This window comes from Podarcis cretensis, assembly GCF_951804945.1.
Source record: "Podarcis cretensis genome assembly, chromosome: 3".
In the NCBI taxonomy this organism is placed as follows: domain Eukaryota; kingdom Metazoa; phylum Chordata; class Lepidosauria; order Squamata; family Lacertidae; genus Podarcis; species Podarcis cretensis.
In genome coordinates, this window is record NC_137172.1 from 25,646,907 (window position 1) to 25,673,763 (window position 26,857).

General features: G+C 42.4%; 1 protein-coding gene and 1 long non-coding RNA gene across 2 annotated transcripts in view; one reads left to right on the plus strand and one right to left on the minus strand.

The window, feature by feature from the left end:
• SERTAD4 (SERTA domain containing 4) overlaps window positions 1–23,886 on the plus strand; it is a 31,395-nt gene extending 7,509 nt beyond the window's left edge. Inside the window, exons 2-4 of the mRNA XM_079968928.1 lie at window positions 6,929–7,187; window positions 12,951–13,066; window positions 19,653–23,886. Coding sequence (XP_079825054.1) covers window positions 6,944–7,187; window positions 12,951–13,066; window positions 19,653–20,429 — 1,137 coding nt within the window. The 5' untranslated portion in view covers window positions 6,929–6,943 and the 3' untranslated portion in view covers window positions 20,430–23,886. The remainder of the gene's footprint in view (window positions 1–6,928; window positions 7,188–12,950; window positions 13,067–19,652) is intronic.
• Window positions 1–26,857, minus strand: part of LOC307212094 — a 317,636-nt gene that overhangs the window by 41,261 nt on the left and 249,518 nt on the right. The window lies entirely within an intron of this gene.

Genomic DNA, 26,857 nt, shown 5'->3' on the forward strand with positions numbered 1-26,857 from the left:
CTACTAGTAACTAGCTTCAGTTTGAATCTATTCAGTACAGGCCCTGTGTCAATTTAAGTGGCAGTCTGGAGTGCCTCCTTGTAGATGGACAAAGGCACATAGCTAGATACACTTTCCCATTGCTGCAGAATGTACCGTTTTGCGCAGCATCACAGTTTTGTACCTTATAGTGCTCCTCATTAGTCATGATGTGTACTGTAAACATGCAAAAAATGAGAGGTCACATCTGCACCACATGCTTAAAGCAATTGGCTTCTCTCAAAGAATACAGGGAACTGTAGTTAAGAATGCTTGGAATAATAGCTCTGTGGGGGATATACTACTGTTCCCAGGATTCTCTGGGGGAAGCCATGTGTTTTAAATATATAGTGTGGATGTGATACCCAACCCCCCAACTCTAAATGAATTGAGAAGACCCTCCCTGCTTAAAAAACAACAACACCTACTATACATAGTTTTCAGAATTCAGCACAATTATCTTTGATTATTCAGTGACTAATCCCACAAACCCACATTTCTAATCATCCAGACATTGTGGATCGTTTCCAGACCACTTGGATGAGTAAGGTTATAATCCATCCTCAGTGTTAGAAACTGAGATATGAAAGTTAGGAGCTGAATGGCACCTTAAACCTAGGTTACAGACGAAATAATGGAATGTCTAGGCGTGCTTTTTTAAATAACAAGAATACAAAGCTGAAAATGAGCAGCTAAAATATCATGTACATTTTTCACATGGTCCAGTCCGTCCCCTGCCCACCCCCCTAATATTCTTAAGAGAGTCTCTTCTCCAGTCTTCAGAGAGTAGCTAGAAGTGGGGAGGCAGAAAAAGCTCCTCCTTTCCTTCCACTCTTCAGTTTTATTCTGAAATCTTAGGCACAGTACTGTGCCCAGAACTCAGAAACTGCTCACGCTAATGAAATTCCCTGTTGCAAAACGCGCCTAGAACAATGGGAGTTTCGAATGCTGTCCATCTCTGCCTTTCTCTCACCAGCTTCTTATTTTGTGAAGACACTATCTCACATGGTACCCAACTGTATGCCACCTAATAAAATGATGCATCACCATTATGTTTTGTTGATCATATTTTAAAGCATTTGAGTCTGCAGCTGGCTTTAGGGTCCTAGTGGGCTGGGAGGAAGATTACAAATTTGAAATAAAATAAATTAATGACTAGAACTGTCAAACTGTTACAAATAAATATTCTTCCATCCAGCTATGTAAATCTCATTGCATTTTCTTATAGGCACAGGTAAGCATAATGGCTTCATACAACTAAGAAATCAAAGAGTTTCAGAATTAGCAATACCACATGCTGTTTCCACAGAATATAGGGTAACTAATGAGGCCCTGCCAATACCAGGCATTGCTTCCACCTTTACTTTTTGGCCTTTAGGGATTTTAGTCAGATTTGCAGCATTATTGTAACAAGCATTTTAAATTTAACTTCTGTTTTAGTGGCATTCTAGAAATGCATAAAGACCCCTTTTTCATTGACATTGTGAATGGCATCATTACAGTTCTCTCATTAGCATCATAATGACTCCAAAGGAATAGTGAGTGAAAATGGAGTAGTTGCTGAAGGAATAGTGAGCAAATGGAACAGTATAGCACTGCATAGTAGCCTCTTACAGAGCAGAACTGCATAAATGCAAGAGGAGTCTGACATTTTAACCTTCAGGCTGCTTTGGGTGCCTCAGGGTGTTCTCTTAATGCATGCATTCGGCTGGCAACAGGGAAAATCTGTGGTAGCCTAAGGATTAAGAGCTGGATTTAATAAAAAATAAAAAAATAAAAATGGTCTGGTTTCCATACCACACAAAGCTTTGCAAACAGATTTTGAAGCCTGGATCTAGCCACAAATCAAGGCTTTATGTTACACTTCTTCGCAGAAAATATGTAGTGCACTGACTTCCCACCCTTTCATTACAAAGAAGGATAGTGGTGCATTACCAGTAAATAACTAAATGTCAAGAACTATGGAGCTGATGTCGTATAACAACTTTCTATATGACACACTAATGGAAATCTTTAGGTGCAATAAGTAGCTTCCATCATTCTCTTTCTTTGTCACATGCCTAAAAGCCTAAAATTTAATCCCATGCTGCATCCCAACAAGAGACAGAATGTGGGCCACTGATTGGCAGATGAAGGGGTTGGCTTAGTCTTCAAAGGTGTCTGCTGAATTCTGCAGAACAAAGTATGTGGACTGTGATTGTCCCTAGGCATGGCTAAGAGGAAAAAGCTGCACCCCAGCTGCCCAACAGTATCTTTCAATGCACCCCTTTACTTTCTCAGTATACGGGTGCTGTGTTCAAATACACTTAATCATAATAATAGGTGTTTTGACAGTATATAAGAATAACTGTGAATCTTATGGCTGAAAAACATGTCTATAGCTTAGTTGGTAGAGAGTGAGACTCTTAATTTGAGGGTTGTGGGTTTGAGCCTCAAGTTGAGCAGAAATATTCCTGCATTGCAGGGGTTGGACTACATGACCCCCCACGATACCTTCCAACTCTATGATTATATAATCTGGTCAATTTCTTAGTTTAGGTTCTGCTTCCTGGAAATATCTGGTGGACCATTGTGGGAACCTGGTCCTGGACCAAGTAAGCTCTTCATCTGATCCAGAAGGGTTCTGTGTGGGGTTTAACAAATCATGACACTTTACTACAATTATTTCATAACTATAGTATTTGATCCACCAGGCACAGTCATGAGAAGACTTATTTGCAATAATGTATTAAATGTGTTGCGGTATGGTGGTTCAAGGTTGCCTTCTGATTCCATGACACTTTGGTAACTTGAATGGCGCAAGCAGTGACTTGCGCTTCCAAAATTGCAATGTATTTGCAAATGGGACTGGGCCTTCCAGCTCTGCCCTGTTTCCTGGGCAAAACCCCTTGCAGGCTTATTTTTAGGTAAGTTTGACATAAGGATCTAAGATCAGGTTCTGCTCACTGGTTTGGCACGCCAGCACTTGTTGCTGAAAAGCTTTTTGGAATAGCTGATATATGGACAGTCTCTGGGACCTCTCCCTTTCTGGCACTAGCCAAACAAAGCAAGAGAATTTGTGCAGTGCAACTGAAGTATGTTAAGTTGGGGGTTTTGCTAATCAGCCATGCAAAGAGCTGCTGCTGTTTCACTGCTCAGAAGACAGGTTAGAAAAACGTGTGGAGTTGCCCTGGGAATCTAGTGCTCAATCTTCTGCATTTGTTCATGCAGCAGCCTTTAGCAGTGGGCAATTAAAATAATATTTTCTGGTGGTTTTTGTGTGTGAAATCAGTAGTGGTTGTAGACACTCCTGGAAATAAGAATTGGTTTCTTGGATGCACAACATTCTGTACCCTTAATTGGGAGGAAGTCCCAGTGAAATGAAAAGGCCTTGCTTGCTTATGAATGAGCATGCATTGATTGCGATGTGAATTTTCTACCTAGTAGAAATTTAAGTAGTTCATGCTGGCTTCTAAAAACTCTTCCTTAGGAACAACATGGCACTCTGTGTAAGTTAGTATGATAAAGTGGGACAGTATGCACAACAGCAAATTGATATGTGACAACAATCTTCAGACTGCAAAAAAATTACAACAAAGATAAATGTAACGAATTGAGCAAAGTTTGGCACTGAAGATTTCTCAGTGTTTACTTAGCAAAGAACTAAAAAGCCGGAAGCATTGGAGCAGCAGAGGTGTTCTAACATGTATAGATTCCGAAACTCTCCACTGTTTTGGATTAATCTATGTGTGCAAAAAGCTACTGTATGCAAAAAGTTATTGTAACACCCACCCCCGGTATTTCTGAATACCACCTTTTGCAATCTTCCATAATATTTCTCTTTCACCTCCTCAGTAAGGCTGCAGTACCATGCACATTTACTGGGAAGAAGTCCCATTGAATTCAGTAGGACTTACTTCATGCATAGGAATGCGCCAAGTTACAGAAGCAATCAATAGTTTAGAGGAATGGATTCTCAGTGTGTTGCCTACAAAATGTGTGTGCTTGAGAGGTAAAAAAGGTAAAGGACCCCAGGATGGTTAAGTCCAGTCAAATTTAACTATGGAATGTAGCACTCATCTCTACTTTCAGGCCAAGGGACAGCTTTTCTGGGTCATGTAGCCAGCATGACTGAACTGCTTCTGGTGCACTGAGCACTGTGATGAGTGCCAGAGCACATGGAAACACAATTTACCTTCCCACTGCAGCAGTATCTATTTATCCACTTGTGCTGGTATGCTTTCAAACTGCTAGATTGGCAGCCTGTCACTTGGATTTGAACTGCTGATCTTACGATCAGCAAGCCCAAAAGCTTCAGTAGTTTAAACCACAGCGCCATTTGTGCCCTTTGTGCTAGAGAGCTGTAATGCAAGGCATAAGATCTTTATTAGGCTTGATGCAGCAAGGGCAATGCATGTATGAAGTAAAATAGGTTTCTATGCATTTATCCATCTGGACTCCACTCTTCTTTATGATGTTCACTATAGCTCAGTCGGTAGAGCATGAGACTCTTAATCTCTGGGTTGTGGGTTCAAGCCTCACATTGGGTGAAAGATTCCTGCGTTGCCGTGGGGTTGGACTAGGTGATCCTCATGGTCCCTCTCCAGTTCTGTGATTCTGTGGTTTGTGTTTGAAAAGCTATACTGCTTTTACTCTACCAAAATGGATGTACTCAAGTCAGCTTTGAAGACTGACCATCATGAAAAAAACCTTTGCATTCAACAGCAGTGTTTTAGAGAGAGTGTGTGGATCTAGCCACTTCACAAATGGGGTCACAGTCACACAGCAATAATTGGTTCAGTGAGGGAGATACTGCAGCTTCAAATGTGGTTGTCTCTGTTTTCACCATTAATGAATTGGCTCCCTTGTATGACTTTATTTAAAATTTATGTAAGACAAATAGTAAACCCCAAAACATGTGGATCTCTCTTGTAGGAAATTTAGTGCTACTTAAGTCCTATTGAAATCAATGTGGATCAAGTTAGTGGTGAGTAGTTTAAGCCCCATCAATTTCAAAGGGGCTTAACTCTGACTAATTTGCTGGGGGCAGTTTGAGTGAGGATGGACTTCCCTAAGAAAGAAAGGAATATATTTCAGACGCATAGCTTCCAAATGCAGAGTTATGCAACAGAATCCATGGATAAATGACAATTTTGCAGTCTGCTAGACAACAGAATAGGTTAAGGAGCCCGGCTGCTAAATCCGGAGCACTTAAGTATCCTTTCCACATTTTTCATCCAGAAGCCCGTGGAAATATTGCAAGGCTTGATCTGTTAACCATTTGTATCTGGGAATTTCAAAAAGGTGGTCCTTCGCTTTTGGCCCCAGTGCTATGTGCAACTGCAATTCCTCCTCTCACTCAGTTGAAACAGCAAGGGGCTTCTCCAACCAGTCTCGAATATTTCTTGTTTCTTATTGTTCTAAGTCTTGACCTCCTGCTTCATCAATCTTGTCCAGACAGACTTTAATTTGTAACATGCTGCTGGCTATCCATTCCCTTTCCAACTTCTGCCTCCCCCACCCTGCCCGAATTTGGAGGATCCTGTTGTCTTCCTGCAGCGGTCCTGACTTGAGAAATATATGGAAAGAAAACAAAAAATCTTGTTTCTTGGAGAGAGCAGGGGAAGATGGGGGAGGCGCCTGGCTTTTGTGCCAAAGTGTAGGTGAATTAGTGTAGAAAGTGCATTGTGATGCGGTTTGCCTGCCTCTTTCAGAAAGTTCTCTCTCTCTCCCTCTTTCGCTCTCTCGCGGCCATGGGACTGGATGGAGAGCTCACACAGCCTGGCTCCGGCCCCGGAGTCCCTGCTCCTGTTTAATATTCTACTTGCTCCACTGATGTTGTGCTTGGCTCCTGTGGGACTGCAACTCACGGCTTGAAACCGGAGCCAATTTTCTGTCTTAATCTCCGTGTTTTGACTGGAGGCAGATCCAGTTCAGCCCAATCGGGGCTGGTGGAAACAACTACCTAAGAGTCTCGCTCTGTTTCGCTTGGGGAAGGAAAAAAGAAGGGAGGAGGAGGAGGAGGAGTGGGGAAAGAAAGGGGGGAAAAATAAAGGAAGGGGAAAAAAGAAAGAAAAGCCAGCCTGCCTGCCTGCCTGCCTGCCTGCCACACATAAGAAACACATGCAGGCAATGTCGTTGGCGAGGTCGCTGTGTTTGCGCGAGTGAGACCGGCAGAGTATGCGGAGAGAATAAAGTGATCGTCTGGCAATCTGCGAGCATCCCTCGGATCGGTTTGTTGGCACTTTCTTCTTTCGGGAAAGGAAGAGGGGATCGCCGCTGAGCCGGAGCGCAGAGAGCAGCGGCGAAGGGATTTGGGGGCAGGCAGTCAGCAAGCAAGCAAGCAAGCAAGAGGGGGTGGGGTGGGGAGAAGACTTGCCTTTCCGAGTGGAAGGGGCTGCGGCGGTGCTCCGAGCTCACTTACCTGGAAGTAAGGGCCCCCGGAATCCGCAGCACTTACTTCCAAGCAAGTGCGTTTGGAGAGGGGCGCGTTTGGAGAGGGTCAGCTCTTGGGTCTGGTGCCCCCCCCCCCCCCCGCGCGCTCCTTCAGCAGGAGCGTGTGTGGTCCCAGGGCAGCTGGGAGTGTGAGCCAGAATCCGTGCCAAGCGAAGACAAGGAAGGCGAAGGGGGAATGCTCCCGAGCGCGTGAAACCTGGAGCGCGTGAGCGCGAGAGGGCAAAACCCGGGTGAGAAAAGGCAAAGCAAGAGGCTGGGGTGGAGAGAGAGAGAGAGAGAGAGAGAGAGAGAGAGAGAGAGAGAGAGAGAGGATCCCTCGGCCATTGCGTGCCTGCGCCCCGCAGTCTGCCTGGCATCTGCCGCTGCTGCCGCTCGGGCAAGGCAGGGCAGGGCAGGGCAGGGCAGGGCAAGGGGCGGGCGGCTGCTTGCCTGCCTGACCTGACGGGTCGCGCTCTACCTTTGTCTCCACTTGCAGATCGGAGGCGCCGCGATGACTCTGGTGCTGCCCCTGAGCAGCTTCTGCGAGCCCATTGTCTCCTCCGAAGGAGCCGCCGAGTTCCAGCCGCTGTGGGAGTCGCGCTGTTGCAGCAAGAGCAGCCCCGCCTCGGATGCAGCCGCCGCCGCCAGCAGCAGCAGCAGCAGCAGCAGCAACCCGGGCCAAGCGCAGCCGCCGCCGCCGCCGCCGCCGCCGAGCAACGACAGCAGGGCAGCGGCTGGGCAGCCCCCGGCGCCAGGTAAGGAGGTGGCTCGGGGCTTGCAGTCGGTTGCATCAGCATCAAACCACCATCTCCGGCTTCTTTCTCCAAAATCGCAACAGTGGTGTGTGTGTGTGTAAGTCAGTAAGCATCCAAGTCAGTAGTCATCCTCGGATGCTTACACGAAAGAGATGTGGGCAATATATGGCCTCCCCCCTGAGCGCGCGCCCTGTTATCCTCATAACAACTCCTCCAGGTAGGTCAGGGAGGGACTGAGGGCTCAAGGTCACCCAGTGAATCCTGTGCTGAATAAGGGTCTAAATGCCCACCTTGTCTAGTATCCTCTTTCCAAGAGGGGCAAACAAGATGTTCCTGGAAAGCTGGTGGCCAGGTCTGAAGATAAGAACCTCCTATTGTTGTTGTCCTCCTCTGGTACACAAGAAGGACTCTATCTCTGCACTTGAAGGCTTTGTTCGGTTATCAGGGCTGCTCCTGCCGCTCTGCTCTGTAAGGAGAAGTGTCAGGGCAAAGGCATTTGTGCAGGAATCTTTTGCGGCCACTTAGAACTGCCTTAAAGGATTAGCATTTTAGTTATCTGGGGAGGCTAGTTTTGCACCACCTGCTCCAATGCACTTTTGCAGGTGTTAAGATCTCGCTCTGAGCCCCTCCGGTGCGGGAGATAAGTGTGGGACAAAGACTGAAGGTGCCCTGACTCAAACCAGAGGAAATAGATGCTTTGCAGTGGCTGGCTTTGAAAAGAAAAGAAAAAAATCAAAGAGACTCACCAAATCCCAGAGCTTGTTTTTGGTGGTACAGAGGAGTCCCAGAGCATAAGAGGGAATAATAAAGACAAAAGAGTGTCTTTGGGGCATAGTCCTCACAGAAAGAAGATGAAGCGACAAATCTGTGTCTAGATGATGCTACTTCAGGCTAGGGGTAGGAATTAACATGATTGATGTTCCTCTATACAAGGTAACACACACACACACACACAGAGTGAGAGAGAGAGAGAGAGAGAGAGAGAGAGAGAGAGAGAGAGAGAGAGACTCCAGGTAGATAATCTGGGATGCCATTCAGATCAACTGTAGGTCATTGCTCTCCCTGACATGCCGGTTTTTGGGTGGACTTTATGTTTTGGCCCCAGGGAGTGGCGAATGGACATGAATTTAATCACAAGAGCTCCTACCTGCAGCCTGAAGTGATATGGTCTAGAGATGATTTTTTAAAAAAATAATATTTATTACTTTTAAACCTTACAAACAAGAAGAAAAAGAAAAGGAGAAAAAAGAAGAAAAAAACAAAAGAAAGAAAAAACAGTACAATGCAATATATAAACAATACACCACACAACATTAACGCATTAAACTAAACAAAACAGAACAAAAACAATTTAAAAACATACATCATACTTCCTCTCACCTCCCTTTTTGTATTCCACTTCTATTAATTGTTTCAGCAAATCCTTTCCATCTTTCACTATTTTCTGTCATATAAATATCTTAACTTATTTTAACCTTATTTCCATTAATACTGTAATACTTATTTATGCTTAACTCCTTATAACACTTCTACTAAGGCCATATAATTTCATTCCAACATTTTTCTAACACTCATTCATTTTACCCTATTTCTATAAAGAAACTTTAAACTTTTTCCAATCTTCTTCCACCGTCTCTTCTCCCTGGTCTCGGATTCTGCCAGTCATTTCCATCAATTCCATATAGTCCATCAACCTGGTGATCTTCTATCCGAGGCTCTTAACTCTTTTCCAGGTCCCTTCTGCAAATCTTCTTCGTATTTATACATACACTTTACTTTGTCTTCTGCTGATCTTGTTCTTAATTTCCTTTCTTTGATGCTGAAGAGTAGGTCTCGGGGGAGCTCCAACCTAACAATGTTTTTATTCCTTCTCGACATGTCATCCACATCTCCGTGGTTAAAACTAAAATCCAAAAGATATTTCAGGACGTGTTTCAAAGTCCCTCCAAATCTGCAGGTCCCCACAACTCCAATTTCCTCCTGACCCAGGTCCAGATCCCAAAGGTCAGTAAATCCCTGCATGAGGTGCTCTATCAAACTTTCCTTCTCCAGTCCAAGCTGGGTTCCAATCTGACTTTCTCTGAATTCAATCATAGAGGGCAACAACTTGTAATCATCAAATTGCCTCTGTAAAGCTGGGGCTCTCTCCCTCTCCACTTGTATTACTTTAGGTTCAACAACCACAACTTTCTCCCTCGCTTTCTCCACCATTTGGCATGTCAAAGTAGATTCCTGTATTGGTTCCTGAATAGTTTCTGTGTAGATGTTCACTTTTTGTCCCAAATTAGTCACTTTTTGTCCCAAAATATCAATTTTAATATTCATCACATCCGTCTTCTTGTGGAGCTGTTCCAATGACTCACTTATCTTGCATAGTGCAATCACTAAGGCTTCTTCTGTCGACATTCTCAAGCAATCCAAGGTCAATCTCACGGTTTTCTCTTGCAGCTGGAGATTCCACCAGCCCAACTCTTGTAACAATTTCAAAGGCTCCCTTAGCAGTCCATTTCCAGGTTCAGAGCGGTGGTGATCCAACTTTCTTCACTCTCTCCTGCAGGCTTACGCGATCCAAAATTTTCCCCCTCTTCTCCTGCCTCCAAGGGGGGTTTAATGATTTTAGCCGATGGAAGTTTAATCCTTTACATAGGACTTTCCAAGACTTTAGCTTACAAATTCTTTGCTTCAATCTATTGTTTGAAACCTCCCCATTTCGGTGCCAAATTAAGATGTTTAAAAATCCAATTTTCCGTTCTACTCACGGGTAGTTTTTTAGAATCAAATTGTCCACAGGAAAAAGTCAGCGCTCTCTGGCAACAGCAATGCGGCTTCACTCCATGAAAGAAGCAGTCAATTCGAAGCACTGCGCCACTCACCCCACATCGCTCCGGATCCCCGAAACCGGGTCTCCCCGCGAGTAGAGGAGGCGCAAAAGGTGCCAGCCAAATCCCACGTTCACAGGCTTCTCCCGCCTGTGATTTTTAGTGGGTCTCCGCCTTTGCCGTGGCGGCCAGACCCTGAATTCCACGGAGCAAGTTCCTCCCGATCAGAGGAATTCCGCCATTGCTGGAGGCGCTAACCCGGAAGTCCGGTCTAGAGATGATTTTACTACCTCATCATGCATCTGAGAACCAGTCTTCTGTATTTGCAGTCTCTTAGTGCACACAGAGTTTCCTTTCCACATCGCTGAAGGCCTTACACATTATGTCAATTGGGTGGCTGTCAATATATATTATTTTAAAATGCAGACCTAGGCATGGCTTGTGAGAGATTTCCACTGAGGCTACAGTGCACAGGGCAGGGGAGGTCTAACCTTTTTCTCCCCAAGTGCACTCCTGGAGGAGGGAAAATCCCTTCACTGCAAAAAGACATAGAAAAAAGTTTCCATTGATGCACATGAAAATCCAGTCCCTGCTCCTACATACCTAGGATTAAATTGCCACCTCCCATATGCCTGCAAGCTGCACAATTAATGTAACATGTAGGCCCTAGGTTTCCACAACATCCTATCTGCAATCTGAGTTCAGGACAAAACTTTGTGGATTTCAGGGACAACACTATGATTTATAGGAAGATTTGAATACATCATGGTCCCATGGTCTAGACCAGCCTTTGCTAACCTGGTGCCCTCCAGATGTTTTGGACTACAACCCCCCCAGCCCCATCCAGTTGTCAGAAGTTGGTCTAGATGACAAGTTGGTCTAGATAATCCCCTCTCGTTCTATTCTTATGCACACAACAAGAGAAGTATGGAACTGCTTGTGGAATTGTGGTTTATTCTAGCCAAAGTTACTTAAAACAAATCAGGGTCGGACAGATCCAGTTTTGTTGAATAATTCTGCTTAAAATTAAAACTCCCCAGATGTTGATGTAAATGTGGAGCTGTGGATAGTTATGAAATAAAATTGGAAGCTTTTAAGGCACCACCTCTTGAATACAAAGAAGGTTGCAAGGAGAGGGGGGTGCGTGAGCCCAAAATTACCAAAAGAGATCGTTCCTGATCACTTAGCCATGGTTTAGATCATCATCTAAACTTGGATACGCTAGGCTAGTGTTTCTCAAACTTGAGTCTTCAACTGTTGTTGGACTACGACTCATCATCATCCCTAGCTAGCAGGTCAGAGATGATGGGAGCTGTAGTCCAACAAGAGCTAGAGACTCAAGTTTGAGAAACACTCTGCTAGGCCTTACTTACAAGTAACTATAGATGTGGAAGGGCAAATTGTGTTTTCTTCAGCGTGTTTAGAGACACTGAGCCTGCATATGCACCAGACAGTTAAAGCACACACACCCTCAAAAGGATCCTGGGAACTGTAATTTACCCCTCACAGAGCTACAATTCCCAGCACCCTTAACATACTATAGTTTCCAGGATTCTTGGTGTGGGTGTGTTAACTTTTAATATATGGTGCGTATGCAGCCTTAGTCTGCTTTGCTTTGAAATGCCATTCTTTGGCTATCTAAAAAGGCCTGGTTCTAAATATATTTGAGAAAAAGCCGGCGGGGGGGGGGGGGAGGTTAAGATTAAAATTCTAAATTGATAACAGTAACCGTAGACTAGCTAGTTTTCAATACTGGTGATTGCTTAAATGTTTTTATATTTTGCCTGCAGCCATTGCATGAGCTTGTTGGCTAACTGTCAGTACAGTCTTTTTTAATTAACTAACTAACTAACTAACTAACTAACTAACTAACTAAGTCACTAACTAACATGCCACATGTAGACTTGGGGGTGTTCTGCTGCAAAGGAAACTAGATGCCACCCGGTTTGTCTTGCACATCATTTATTGGAGGTTGAAATTAACACTAGGAGGAAAATGCAATAAACCCCAAACAGGTGGCCATATTAAGTGCTAGGCAGTAATTAAAATTTCACTCTCAATGGTAGCATATGGTTTGATTGGAGTATTGTGACCCAGGCTAGATTACAGTATCCATTGGTCTCAAAAGAGCTCAAAGTAATTACATTTTTGGCTACCTGTTCCAAATAACTTCCTTTCTATTGGGCTTAAAAGGCATCATCCCAAGTTGGTTATTACAGCAAATTATGCTTATTTGATAAATAAATTACAAATTGGATTTGTCTTCCCATGAGCCCAGCATTTTTTTCTTGCCAGAGGAGGGTGATGTAAGTGTACTGTTGTTAAGAACTGAATTTTTTGGGGGGTGGGGGTGACTAAAAAAAGCTCTGGCACTTTAGCTATTAAAATCAAATTCTTGATTAACGTAGCATTAATTTTCACAGGTAGCAGCCCACTTAACTACATCCATTAATAATTCCCCTTCCCAATAATTTGGAGAGTTGTCTCATCCTTTTCCAAGAAAGTTAAGCCAAACTTATAAATCTTTAGCAACTAATACTTATGCTACCAATGCATTAAACTTAATCAGCCCTGTCTAATTCCTCGAACTACTACAGAGTGTAGTCGTGAACGTTGCAGTTTTTCAAATGGCTTGAATGAATGTTTCCTTGAAGTCAGATATGCAGAGGGTGCTTAAGCTCATGTGACAACTGTGCTTAAATAAACAGACTTGTTTCCTAAACGGTCTTGCAGCACAACCCTTCATTGCCTACAGCATTTTCTCACAAAAACTATTATTAAACTGAATTTCTGTTTTGTTAATGCTATATAAGCATATAAAGAAATATGTAGTAGAGTTCTGGTGCACTGGGGAAGAAACGGATAAGGCTTTTCTTCTATTTTTTGTTTTTTGGAGTGGGGGGGACCTCAGACAGATTGCTACATGCTATTTATTTTCTCACAGGATCTCACCACAGAGGAATTTCAAATCCTGTAACAACATCCAAGATCACGTACTTTAAAAGGAAATATGTGGAAGAAGAGGACTTTCACCCCCCACTCAGCAGCTGTACACCTAAAGTAAGTTTCAGAGAGCAATCTTTAGGAAGCCATCTGACTTGAAGCCGAATGCAACATACATGTGGATCCCAGCTAGCAATCAACCCAGACATGACTTAGCTTTAGCAGAGTGGCACCCCTTGTGGGCCTTCAGACTCTACTGTGTTCCACTGCTTGTATCTGAAAATACTCCACCTGGGTTATGTCCATATTTCAGTTCCTGTTTCGTTGTTTTGTTTTTTTAATCTGTATCTGCTTCCCCCCCCCCCACTTGCACTCAACTAGTATGATGAATAGAATAGCTATCACTTTTGCTTTCTTTACGACAATCAGATATAGACACCCTGAACACTTATACAGCCGTACAGTTATACCTTGAGTTGAATGTGCTTTGGGTTGAGTGCAATCGAGTTGCACTCCGCGGCAACCCGGAAGTAACGGAGCTCTTTACTTCCGGATTTTGCCGCTCGCGCATGTGCAGACGCTCAAAATGACGTCACGCGCATGCGCGGAAGCGGCGAAACGCCGTCGCGTCTTGCGTTCCGTTCGGGATGTGAACAGGGCTCCAGAATGGATCCCGTTCACATTCCGAGGTACCACTGTATCTTGGTTGACGAATGCCTTGCGAGTTGAATGTTTTGGCTCCCAAATGCTGCAAACCCAGAAGAGAGTGTTCCAGTTTACGAACGTTCTTTAGAACCTGAACATCTGATGCAGCTTCTGATTGGCTGCAGGAGCTTTCTGCAGCCAATTGGAAGGCACACCTTGGTTTCCGAATGTTTTGGAAGTAGAACGGACTTCTGGAATTGATTCTGTTCGACTTCCGAGGTACGACTGTATACCCAATAAGTCTTGGAGCACATTTCCTTTTTGCTCCTCAGTGAGTACCTAAACTGGTTGTTGTAATGCATTTCGTTTCATTTATTGCCTATATTTCATTTTCCCATTCCTGGGAAGAACCCAAAGTGGTCCATAGCAAGCACCTCTGTTAAGACAACATATCAGAATAATCAATATATTAAAACATAGCACATGTAAAAATATAACACAAATTAAAGTCACATACATCTCTAAACAATAGTACAGCAAACCTATTAAATCCATACAAATTAATTCTATAATAAGGTTCCTCCTTCATGTCACCATACTTAGTGTACACAGATGGGAGCTACTTCTCTGTGGGATGATCCCATGTCTCTGAACAATGCATCTGAATAGCCTTCCAGCCATGTGCTCTAAACTTCCATGCTCTCAGGTTCATGCTGGATGAGGCAGATGAAACCTGGGTTGGCCCTCAGTGGGACACTCCTGGCATTCTTTTTGCTGCTCCCAATCTGCTGGATGGCAAATGCCCATGGTGTCCAAGGGAAACACCAGGAGTAAAACAGAGCAAACAGCTGTGTCCCTGGCTTTCCACCTTTGCAATCCACCTCTGCTACCACTCCCAATTCTGCTACATTGCATGATCTTCCTCCCCCACAATATTGAATCCCCATTACCTGGCAGATAAAGATGGTGGTAGCCAAAGACATTTTGGAGGCTGGGCTGGGGCAAAGCATACAAATGTCACCTTGTTCAGTGGCATTTTATATATATATATATATATATATATATATATATATATAAAATAGCCAACAAAACAATTGAGAATTTGCTGTTATTTAATGGTGCTCCCAAATCTACTGCCTGATGTAGGCTGTTTCACTTGGCCTAAATTGTAGGATGAAACTTGGGCAAAATATCCTGGGTAAGGACTGACTGATCCCATTTAGATAAATCTGGGAAACGCCTGGTCCAGATTTTACTGATGGTGAGGGAAGGAATGGGATGGAAGCATGGGAAGATCCTGAATCATGAGCCAGATGTCCAAGCTAAATCTCAAGTCAGCCAAAAACACATTGGACAGCCTTAACCTTCAGCTGCAGCTCCTTGCACCTAACTAGAGCCCACCTTAAGGGGTTGTTGTAAGAATCATGAGGGCCAGTTTACATCTTAGAATGGCTGTGCATTGGTGGACAGGAAGCAATTGCATTTAAGTATTATTTCCCATATGCATTGATACAATGCTGGTGCTTGCTCTCACACTCCACGGTCCACGCAACAATAGTATGATAGATGTGCCAAGGAGCCTTTTCACACCAATTGCCAGCTTACTGCTGGACTGAATTAAAAGTGCTGCCATTTGCCTTCATTGCCTGAGGCACACATACCCCTGAGAACACTTTCCCTGGCATAAGCCCTGCAGCAAGCAGATAGGTTTTGGGCAGTAGTTCCAAGGCTACCCTCTTCTAATTGTGGTACAAAGTTGCTCGTCCCTCATGTCCCTCTGCAGAACTGGCTTAGATCAGTCTCAGAAAGTGTACTGCATGGATGTCCTGCTAAAGCCTATTGTGCCATTTTGGGCTGCAGTCCTAAACACATTGACTAAGGAATATGCCTCGCTGAGATACCAAGGCTTGCTTTTGCACAAACACATATAGGATTGTGTTGTTAATGTGGGGTTTGCAAAAAAAACACAAAAAACAAAAAAACCCCATACCATTAAAAATAATAAAAATGTTCATCTTATTGTTGCAGGATGTGTTTTGGTTTTCGATTTGGTTAGCCACTTTGAGCCATTAATTAGTCAACTGTAAGCGTGATTTTTATTTTATTTTTTGCTTTGTTTTTGGTATTGTCACCTACATGTGATGGCTTTTCATCATCCTGCATGTTGAAGTGGAATTTCTATTCTGTCCCTGTAATGTATACAAATCTTTTTGGACCCCTGAGAAAATCACAGTATACTATGACTTGGATTTTGAGAACCACAGACGGAAGTAAGTTTACAAAAGGGGGTTTGCCCATCACTTTCTCCCCAGTGTCCTGCTCTGAGCCCCTTGAAAGCTTTTCTCGAGGGTCAGTGAATCCTCTTGAAGAGTAGGAATAGGGTTTGCAGACCCTGCTGAGGAGGGAGCAGAATTCACCCATAACTGATCAGAGTAGAGCCAATTTCTATGACTTTTAGTATATATTTTGTCTTTTTTATGCTGCGAACTGCCCTGAGATCTATGGACAAAGGGTGGTATACAAATTGAATTGATATTGATAATGATAATAATTCTCCTTCCATAGCATCTGGTTGTGCCCCTTCTGCTATTGTTCAAGGGTTAGGTGTTTATTTATGGTGACAGGCAATTGCTTTGCATTTTACTCTGCTGAAGGCTCAGCCATTCAGAAAGCCACAATAACATTAAAAAGCAACTTTGTTTTCCATTCACATGCTATTTTTCATTGGGACACGTAGCAAATGCTGCTGTTGTTGCGGTCCTTGTTACTATATCCCACAAATTCCATTTGTGGCAAAACGTCTGCAAAGGGAAGTTTTAATGTAATATGTAGCTTTGCTTCAGCATACTCATAAAACAATGCTCCAGAGCAAGAAAAACAAAACACCACCACATTTCCCTGTTTGCTGTTCCTGGTGGCATTAGCTGAAATATGTAATGTTTGAGAGACAATGGGCTAAAAAACTGAAACAAAAACACGTGACTTTGTTCCCCAAAAGCAGATTTACAGAATAGCTCATCATAGTGAATGAAAAGTAATGGAATACTGTATAGCTAAAAGTGCCACTGGAAAGGAATAGTCCTGAAGATCACTCCCAGTGGATATCAAATTTTCTAGTTTCTGAATCATAGTAGGTGTCAGTATCAGGAAAGCAGTGTTTTGCAGAATACCCACTGTTTAGATATACAGTTCTTACCTAATTCATTGTTCACTCCCACCCCTCATGAGATCAGGTAGCAATTTTGCAGACCTTGCAACTTAGATCTTTCCTTTCAGCCTACTGAAAATATACTACGGAGAGCAAATTAATGTATAAGAGCATTGCAAGCTTGCCATATTGCCCAGACATCTGGAAAATTAAGCTTTAAGCCCAGGGGAATGTTGGATTCTATGCTTCATGTGCATCATGACCTTTTTGCTAAGTAAGGTTGCCAAATGTGATGGTGAGTTTTGTAAAGCAGATAGTTTTCCACTGGGAACTGGACAGAGACCAGCAGATATTTTCACAGAAAGCTTTGTAGCCTGCCAGATATTTGTTGGTTTCTAGTCATGGCAATAGTGGCTGCAATTGAACCAGGGACTATGAGAGGTCTTTAAAAAAAACAAAAAACCCACCACTGAGTGCATACAATGAACTTCTTGTATAAAACTGTGTTTATTTCCGAAGCAATATTTCTGAAGCAGGGTAACTAATTGCTTCATCTTTTTTTCACTTATAGCATGCTTTTTTTGCATTGCATATTTCCCCTAGAAATAGACGTTTGTTAGAAATTAATAATGAATTCCGTTTCAAAGTGGGATAGTGCAAAGCCTGGAACTAGTTTCTAAAGCACCAGAAGTGTTGTCAAGATGCACAGAAGGTTTTGCTCAAAGGGAAAGGATGCTGCATTGTTTTGAGAAGAGGCTATGAGAAAAATGGACCCTTGGAAAATATCCTTATTATCTCCATAGGAAAGATTTTTCCTCTCTGCCAAAATTCTTTGGCCACAAGGGAAAATCGGAACAAGAAAAACAAGACACAGAGAGGAATATCTTTTTCTTCTCATACAATATTTGCGTATGTTTTGGCTTATCTTAATCTAACAAGAGAGGAAGAAAGGAGGCAATTGTGCCAAGAGCAAATCTATGGGCTGGTAGCCCACACTTCCTTCACCAAGGTTTCTGAACTTGAAGAAATTCTCTGGAGCTTTCCCCACTCTAGCCTGCTGCATAAAGAAATAGATGACATCACTTCCTGTTTTCTGTATCTGCTTCTGCTCATATGCAAACAGCAAGAAGCCGCTTCACAAAACAGGAAGTGACAGTGTAGGACAGTGGCAGGAAGAAAACAGTGGCGCTATTAGGACCAGACTTTGTGGTGTAAATCAAGGAGGCTAATGACCACCAGAGACAAGAGCAGCAGATGATGGGGCAGAAGGTTGCAGCAAGAAACAGGCACAGTGACAGCATCTGTCACAGCTGACACCAGTTGCCACATTAATTTTTCTTTCTTTTTTTAATACAATTTGTTTTTTGTGGGTTGAGGAGGTTGAGTAGGCTGCTCAGTGAAGCACCAATGGAGATTCCAGGCATGTCCATCGCCATTCTTTCCCTGGAATGCTTCTTGGATCCATCTAGAAAACCATTGGGGAAGGGACTGCAGCAAAAAGGGGAACATTGTGAAAGTAATCTTCCCACTTTTCCAGCATGAATTCCTGCAGGATTGCAGTCCCTTTGGCAAACAGAAGGACAGCCCTATGCCTTATGATAGGAACATATAGATACCTAAGGGTTGCTGAGTTCATAGTATCAGAATTGTAGTGCAGGATGGGACCCCAAGGACCAGTTAGTTCAGCCCTCTGCAATGCAGGAATCTGAACTAGACCATACACAACAGACAGCCTCTGCTTAACCTCTGCTTAAAAAACTCCAAGGAAGGAGAGTCTCTTGAGAGTCTGTTATGGATATGAAATTAGCCTGTGTATTAAGGAAAGAAGCTTTTTTCCAGACAAAAACATCTCTGGTTAAATTAACCCTCTGGTTAATTCACGTTCCTGCAAATCTCATTTGAGTCATTTCTTCATTAGAAATATTTTTTCCCTGCCATGGAAGCTAATGATTGTTGGAGGAAGTATGGTACTGCTCAAAAGTACAGATAATTTTTGGTTTGTTTCAGTTTTTCCCCTTTTTGCATATATACTATTCTCCACAAGGACACAGTTTGGCTCAAGAAGATTCCTCACAGCTGAACTAACATTGAAAAATGTCAATATCCCAGCACAGGAACATAGGAAGCTGCCTTATTATAATTCAGACCGTTGGTTCATCTAGCTCAGTACACTGCCTGGTAGCAGCTCTCCAGGTTTTCAGACAGAAGTCTTTCCCCAGTGCTACCTGGAGATGCCTGGGATTGAACCTGGGACCTTCTGCATGCAAAACATGCACTAGGCTACAGCCCTTCTCCTGGGACCATATGGTTTTGATTCCTTCAGATCTTGGTTATTGACTAACTAGCTTTCCTGGGCTGCACTTTGGTAATGACAAGCCCACTAATCAGCTACTGGCTTGGGGGATTTGAATGTGCTGGAGGGCGAGGCAGAGAGGTCTTAAAACAGGCATGTTCTAAATCCATTTTGGGGGCCTAATCCGGCCTGCTGATGTAATCCGGACTCTGTGGCAGCTTATTTGCTGGGGGGAAATCCCAGAAAAGCTCAACAACTTTGGGGTAAAATTGTAAAAAAAGCTCAACAACTTTAATCCTAAAAAAAAGGTCGATAACTATGGTTGACCCTCACGCATGTTCACTTCATTAAATCTGACCCTCTTTGAAAAAAGTTTGGGCACCCCTATATTAAAATAAATATGACTGCCCCAAATGTTAAATGATAGTCAGACAGGTAGAATCTCAACAACATGTTTCAGCTGACCTGCATTACAACCATCTTAATAATAATAATAATTATTAATAATAATAATGTATACCCCGCTGATCTGGCTGGGTTTCCCCAGCCACTCTGGGCAGCTCCCAACAGAATATTAATAAGTTGTTGTTGTTATCTCCTCTCTCTTTCATCTGTAGACGATATCTGTCTTTGAGGAGCGGGCGCATATCCTTTACATGTCTTTGGAAAAACTGAAGTACATTGATGACCCCGAAGTCTACTTAAGGAGATCCGTCCTCATAAACAATTTAATGAAGAGAATTCATGGGGAAATTATCATGCAAAACAACTGGTGCTTCCCTGCTTGCTCCTTTGGGGGGGCATCTGCCCAGGAGTGGTTTGTTTCTCATGACTGTCCTTATAGAAAACGCCTTCGGATGGCAAGGGAGGACTGCGAAAAGATCCACACCTGCTGTTTTTACCAAGAATGCAGCAGCCACTATTTAAGTTTGCCATTGTCTGCTAATTCTGCAATGGGAAATTCCTCTTCTTCCTCCTCCTCCTCCTCCTCTTCTTCCTCCTCCTCCTCTTCCTCCTCCTCCTCCTCTTTGATATCTATGCCAAGTTGTTCCCAACAGGCGGAATATGGTGTTGGCAGCACCCCAGTTTACCGGAGCGATGATCAGATACACATCAATGAAATTTTCATTACTAATGCTGGGCTGCATGGGAACCAGGACAAGACCGTATTAACCAATGAGAAAGGAAGCCACGATATAGAACGAGACCGTGCCTCAGATTGGGAGCCTATGAAAAGCGACCATGGCATTGCATGTAAAAGCAAATGTTATGATTATTTTGAGACGGGGCGTGCTGACAAGAGCAACATGAACGAATCTTGGAAGAAATCCTTACGAAAAAGGGAATGCTTACCAGGTGGCAAAATATGTTGCAGTAAAGGAAGTAAAATATGAACCACCTTCCTAATAACTGCAGTTCTAAAGCACGCACAAGCATGTTGAATTTATCGAACAATATTTCATTCCGGATGAATTTTTCTGATAGTTTTATACAGCCAATACAATCATATCACAAGCTTCATGGATAGTTTAAAGGACTTGGCAGCAGAGTGCGTTGGAGTGTATGTATGTATGGTCTGCATCGCAGAGCTGTTGATACATATATGGAATCTTCATAAAGAGCTCAGTTGAATTGCAATGTGTATTTTAGCTTTTGTCGCTGAGGAAAACCAATAAACCAGATGGAGAAAACACACAACCCTTTTCACCTAGTCCCCTGGGGAGTCTGACATGTATTAAGAGGAATCTCCTTTGTGCGTATCAATTAGTTATATATCTGATAAACAAATTATTACCAGCAAAGGGGGAGGTCTACTTCTTGCCCAAGAATAATGGCCGTGAGAAAGACTAGGGAGAGTTGAAGAGGAAAACACCCATATTGTTATCTAGTATTGATACCATTCAGATGTATTTATGTGTCTGGTTCAAGTGACCCAACTGGTTGCAATAAGACCTTTTATGGAATCTTAATCAGAAGCAAACAGTTCCAGCACATGCAGTTTTCAGCTAAGCTGCAAGAAATGAGTGAGCCTTATGGTGGTTTGTTGCTATAAAGGGCAGAATTTCTTTGGTGCCTTACTTTTTAATCTTAATTTTTCCAGGGTGAAAATTAAGTTGTTGTTGTTGTTTTTTTAAAAAAAACAAACAAATGAAAACAAAAACAGCTTCAGCAGGGATGTAAACTAAACAGGAAATAAAATAATAATAACAGGGTGGATCGAATATTATTAGAAACCTGTATCCTTTGAAATACTGTGTTTGATTTCCTATTCAAATGCATCTATTCTTCGTTTTTGCTCAATTGCTTTTTGATTTGCCATAGTTAGGAAGGATTGAAGAAGAAGAAGAAGAAACAATAGAGAGGTGTCTCTTGTAAACAAGCATTAGCTGCTTGAACATTTCTATGGCAACTGTCTGTTGCTGTGATTTTTCCCTTTTCCCCCCTGGTATAATGAAGTTCATGAACCAGTGGCATGCTTTATGCTTTATTCTGTTTCACATCATTTTCTCTCTTTAAAATTGTAAAGAGCATGTACTGGGGTTTCATATAACTTTAGGGTTGTTTTTTTTATTTTGGGGAAGAAAAGCACAATGTTACTAAATGATGTGGTGATATAAGATTTTATCTGAAATGAATGTAAGGGTTTTATTTTTATTTTTTAAAGATTATCTTGGAGAAACAGGGGGGATAATCTTCAATTGTAAGAAGCACATTTTGTTCATTTTCAGGTGTCTTCAATTTAAAACACACATTTTGAGCAGGATCTGGCTGAAGTTCAGCCCGTTTGAATCCCACACGTAACAGGGGGAGGGTTAGGCACACCATGAATTTTGCCCCACTGAAATCGCCAAGATATTTTGATTGCTGAAAGAACCAACCAACCAGATGGGGGGGGGGGGGACACTCAACTCTTTACATTTATCCTCCCCACAGGAGAGCAAGACCTGAATTAAGAGCAATCTTAATTTTAGCACAATGCTTAACTTTGACTGAATCTTGCCCTTGTTTTTGTTTAGGGGCAAATGAAGAGCTTCCTTTAACTGAGACTTAATCTATGTTTCAGTCACCACAGAATTCCAAATTATCAGCAGGGTGTATTCAATTGTAACCTCCCGCCACACACCCCACACAAAAGAAAGAGGGGGGTGTTTGATCTTCAAGGCCTGTTTGCTGTTCCCTTAAACCTCTGTTTTTTATTCCCAGTGCAATAGCCACAATGATTACTCAAATAACTATGTGCACTTCCAGATTGTGCTATTTTCAAGTGGGATTCAATCATGTACCAGCAAATTCAGGTTGTGCTGTTGATTTAACCTGCAAATCACCCACCTGCAAATTCAGACTTTTTGTGATATGGAAAGTGATGGGGAAATGTGCTGGAAAATGTCTAACCTACCCGTAAACAAATTGGGATGAAGTCACAATAAATAGGTCATTGGAAAGTGACTTCCATAGTATCTCTCAAATCTCTTATTCCTCACCCTACAGTCTACAGGTTGCAGACAAAGGGCCAAGTGAGGCTAACTAATTATTCAGCAGCTCCTGTTCCCCTATGGGCACACTTTTGATGCAGTTCTCAGCCAGGATGTGATGGGAAGGACTTCTGCCAGAGGGCTGCTGCCAGCCAGAGCATACAATATTTGGCAAGGTGGATACAGTGTCTGGCACGGTATAAGGCACTTCCTATGCTCAGGTTTGACCTGAGAACCATCCGACCTCATTGCAGATATGGAAGGTCCATTGTAGCTACTCAAAATAGATCCCAGGGATTATCTGTATGGTGGTGGGCTAGGTACCTGCAACTAGCAACCAGTGAGAATTTCCCCTTGTTTTATTTTAACAATGGAACTGGGAGCTCACTGTAGGGACAAAGCTGAAAATGTGATAGGGATTTTAAACCAATTTGAAATATGTAGGATTCAGGAATGTGAGTGGGCAGTGCAGTGGGTGACCTTGCAGTGCCCTTGTCTGTTTGTGACACCCATGGGCCACCAGGTTAGCCAAGCTGTTATGCTTCCACATCTGCTGCAAGCCAGAGCTGAGCAGGGGAAGGAGGATAATATGGGTGGATTTTAACAGGGATTCCAAATCTGAGAACATGGGACTAGTCATAGAACTACACAAGCAAGCAGATGGGGCAGGTGAGGGACACTCCAATAGCTGGGAAGGGATGCAAAGCAAGAAGCTCAACATCTTAGGAGCCAGCCATGAAGAACCAAGTCCTTGACCAGGGACAACTTCATTACAGATTTCAGTGTTTTCCTTTGTTCTGCTCCACCCACCCTCCTGCATTCTTTTTAAAACACCTAGGTGAGATTGCACAGTAGACCAACACATTCTGTTGTCATCGTTAACAGCTTGTCATTTGCATAAGGTATGATTGTGTTGAAGATATTTCTAGCTTTCTTGGGTGTATTTCTTGGAAATACAAAGACAAAATTCTGCAGAGAATTAAATATAACCTTTATCTATGCCAAAAGTAAGAAATTTGCAAGGATGATCAATTCTAATATTTTTTTAAATTATCCTACCTTATTTCTCCAAGACAAAAGCATTTTTAAAAATTGCTATCAATATTAAATATAGGTCTCATTCATACAGTGTATGAGTAGGATCATTTAGTCATTTGTCCACATGGACCATTTTTTTAATTGCTGATTTTTCTTGTGTTTATATTCAGTTGAGAATAGAAAAATCTGTTCTTTTCCAGTATATGTCAAACATCTGATGTTTTAGGCTTAGATATTTAGGTACTTGTATACTAAGTGGTGTTGTAGTAAAGTGAGTTTTTTTCTTGATATATATTTATTAAAATGATTAAAAAAATCATTTTGATTTAAAACCTTTAAATGTGGTGGTTGTTTATTTCGCCATCGAGAAACAGCATTTAAGTGAAATGTTTCTGTGGGCAAAATATATGGCTGATTCTGTTCCTTTTGGCTAGATCAACCCAAGGATTAAATTTCAGATCACTTTGGTATGTCAATCTATTATGCCCACTTTATATATTGATAAATGCCTCTTGCAGTTTGCAAGCACTGAGACTTTCCTGCTAAAACAGATAATCCCTCTTTCCCTTTTCCTTAATCTGATAATTGTTGACAACATGTGTACATGAAAATTGCCCTGGATTTGGACAGCAAATTCCCTTCGTCTAATGTGAGGCTGCTTTGCAATTCCCACAGCTCAACAATGTGTCCCCATTTTGCTTTTCCCCATGTGGGAATGAAGGCCAAAATCAGTGGTGCATCTTGGGGTTTCAAATTTCAGTGGCACCCTGTGCAACACCAAAATTCAGCACCCCTTTGAACTGGTTGTGCTCCCCTAAATCCACCTCTGCCACTCTTACGAAGCAGAATTAATGCTGTTGTTTCTTTAAATTTCATGGGGAAGATGTCAGACATTTCCAGTACTGTAACTGGAAGCCTCATTCTGATGAACTACTCACTTCATTAATGGGGCTAAACCAGCGAGGCCTACCCCTGATCACACATACTCTGCCTGGCCCCAACTGTGCACAGATAGCAGAGTCGGGGCCAGCCAGATTTTGTGATATTAGGGGCAGAACTAGCTGGCAAAGCCCCATTCCACAGCTTACACTTCAACAGAAGGTGTGAGTAGTTTGCCGGAACAGGGCTAAATTATCTTGGACTACATGATTATGGGTACCGAGCTTCTGCCCGGATGAGGAAATCCACACAAATGGGATGGTTCTAGATGGCCCATGAGTGGTTTTGAACTCATGGAATCTCCTGTTCATGGAAGAGGGGGGAGGCGAATCCATTTCTGCAGGTGGCAGCCTCCACTGGATTAGCAACCTTTTTATAAACTAAGGTCCTCTGAAATTCAGGAAAGGAGATTCCATTCCCTCTGAATTGGATTGGCAGAACAAAACGTTAGAATATGCAGAATTAGCAAGATTGACAGCAAGATTCAGAGATTATACAGACCAAATATTTAACAGAGAGTGGGACATTTACAGAGTACACCTAAAAGAACAATGTAAAAATCTAAATTCTTTGACAGGCCTGGATTGACTTCTGAATGAAATAAGAGAATTTTACAAAACCAATACAACCAAAACAACTTAGGAGAGAGAAAGTTAAGTGAGAAGTCAAAAATGTAATTTAGGAACCACAATGGGGGAATTGGAAATCATGTTGGAATTAGTTATGTATGAATCTATTTTTTTTTTGTAATAAGTATCGATTTTGGATTGTTTTTGTTGATTGTTTTGTGTTGTTTTGTTTTTAAAACCAATAAAACATAAAAAAGACATCCAGGAAAGTGCCAAGGCGTACGTGCTAGTGAGACTGAATTTGCTGCCATTGGCAGTACTGCAGAAGAGATTCCATAAAATACCACTTGCAGAGAGACTATGCCCCTGTGAACAGAATCCTATAGAATCAGTCATGCAGGTTCTATTGCACTGCCCCTTGTATCAGACAATTCAATCTAAGTTCATCAAGCAGTTGGTTGGTAGCAGGGCATGGCAGTCGGATGAATGTAAGGTAGACTTCCTAATGTTCATGCAGATGGAGATAGTAGCCAGGTTTCTGCAACATGCCACGAGGATTCGTGAATGTTATACAAGAGTATTTTAATTTGTTAGATGCAGATTTTTTTGAGTGATTTTACTGTACGCCTCCTCCTCTCATGTGGAAAAAGACTTCCACATACATTGTTGTTGTTTAGTCAATTAGTCGTGACCAACTCTTTGTGACCCCGTGGACCAGAGCATGCCAGGCACTCCTGTCTTCTGCTGCCTCCCAGAGTTTCGTCAAATTCTTGTTGGTCGCTTCTTTAACACTGTCCAACCATCTCATCCTCTGTAGTCCCCTTCTCCTTGTGCCCTCAATCTTACCAAACACCAGAGTTTTTTCCAGGGAGTCTTCTCTTCTTATGAAGTGGCCAAAGTATTTGAGCCTCAGCTTCAGGATTTGCCCTTCCCGTGAGCACTCATCCACAACTGGCACCCACATACATATCACCAACTAAATCAAGAACTTCAAGCGTAAGCTAGATATGCATCCCCAGGCAGGTACCATCTACACTCACTTCAGTGAGATGTGTTCAAGGATACGCATTGATAAATGTATCCTCAATTCTATCCTGGAATATCTAATCCCTCATGACCCTTGGGGTCCCTTCCAACGCTATGATTTTATGATAAAACCAATTATTACTTTTGACCAGGGTTGGACTGTGGTGTTCAGAAGAACCTTAAAGATTTCCTTAACCTTAAAGGTTAAGAAGAACCTTAAAGATTCTGATATCTTCTTTAGTAAGTGAAGCCAACACATATTTATATAGAAAGATGAACACAGACAGACAGACAGACAGACAGACAGACAGACATTTCATTCATTCATTCAAATCATTGGAAGAACATCCAAAGGTGTGGGGGGGGCCTCTTCCTCAATTCTGACTTGCAAATTATTGATGTACAACAAAATCCTCACTTGAACATTTTCAGTGCAATCCTATGCTTGCTTACTCTGATGTAAATCCTGCTGGAAAAATTACAAAGGAGAGCTGGGCCTAAGCAGAAAATCTTATGGGGAATGGTGGAAGAAAGTGGGTTAACAAAAACAGATTAATTTTTGATTTTTAGAAATTTAAAGAAAGGGAAGAAAGGAGGGAAGGGAGTTCGCTGTATTCACTGAGGGTAGGACAACAAGCTCTAGGTTCCAATTCTGATATGTGTGGGGAATACTTTTTAAATGTCTGAGCATATCAGCAACACAGTAAGTAGCACAGGGGTACAGTGGTGTCTTATATCCTTGGAGGTTTTCAAGAAAAAAGAGTGTGCAGGCAACTA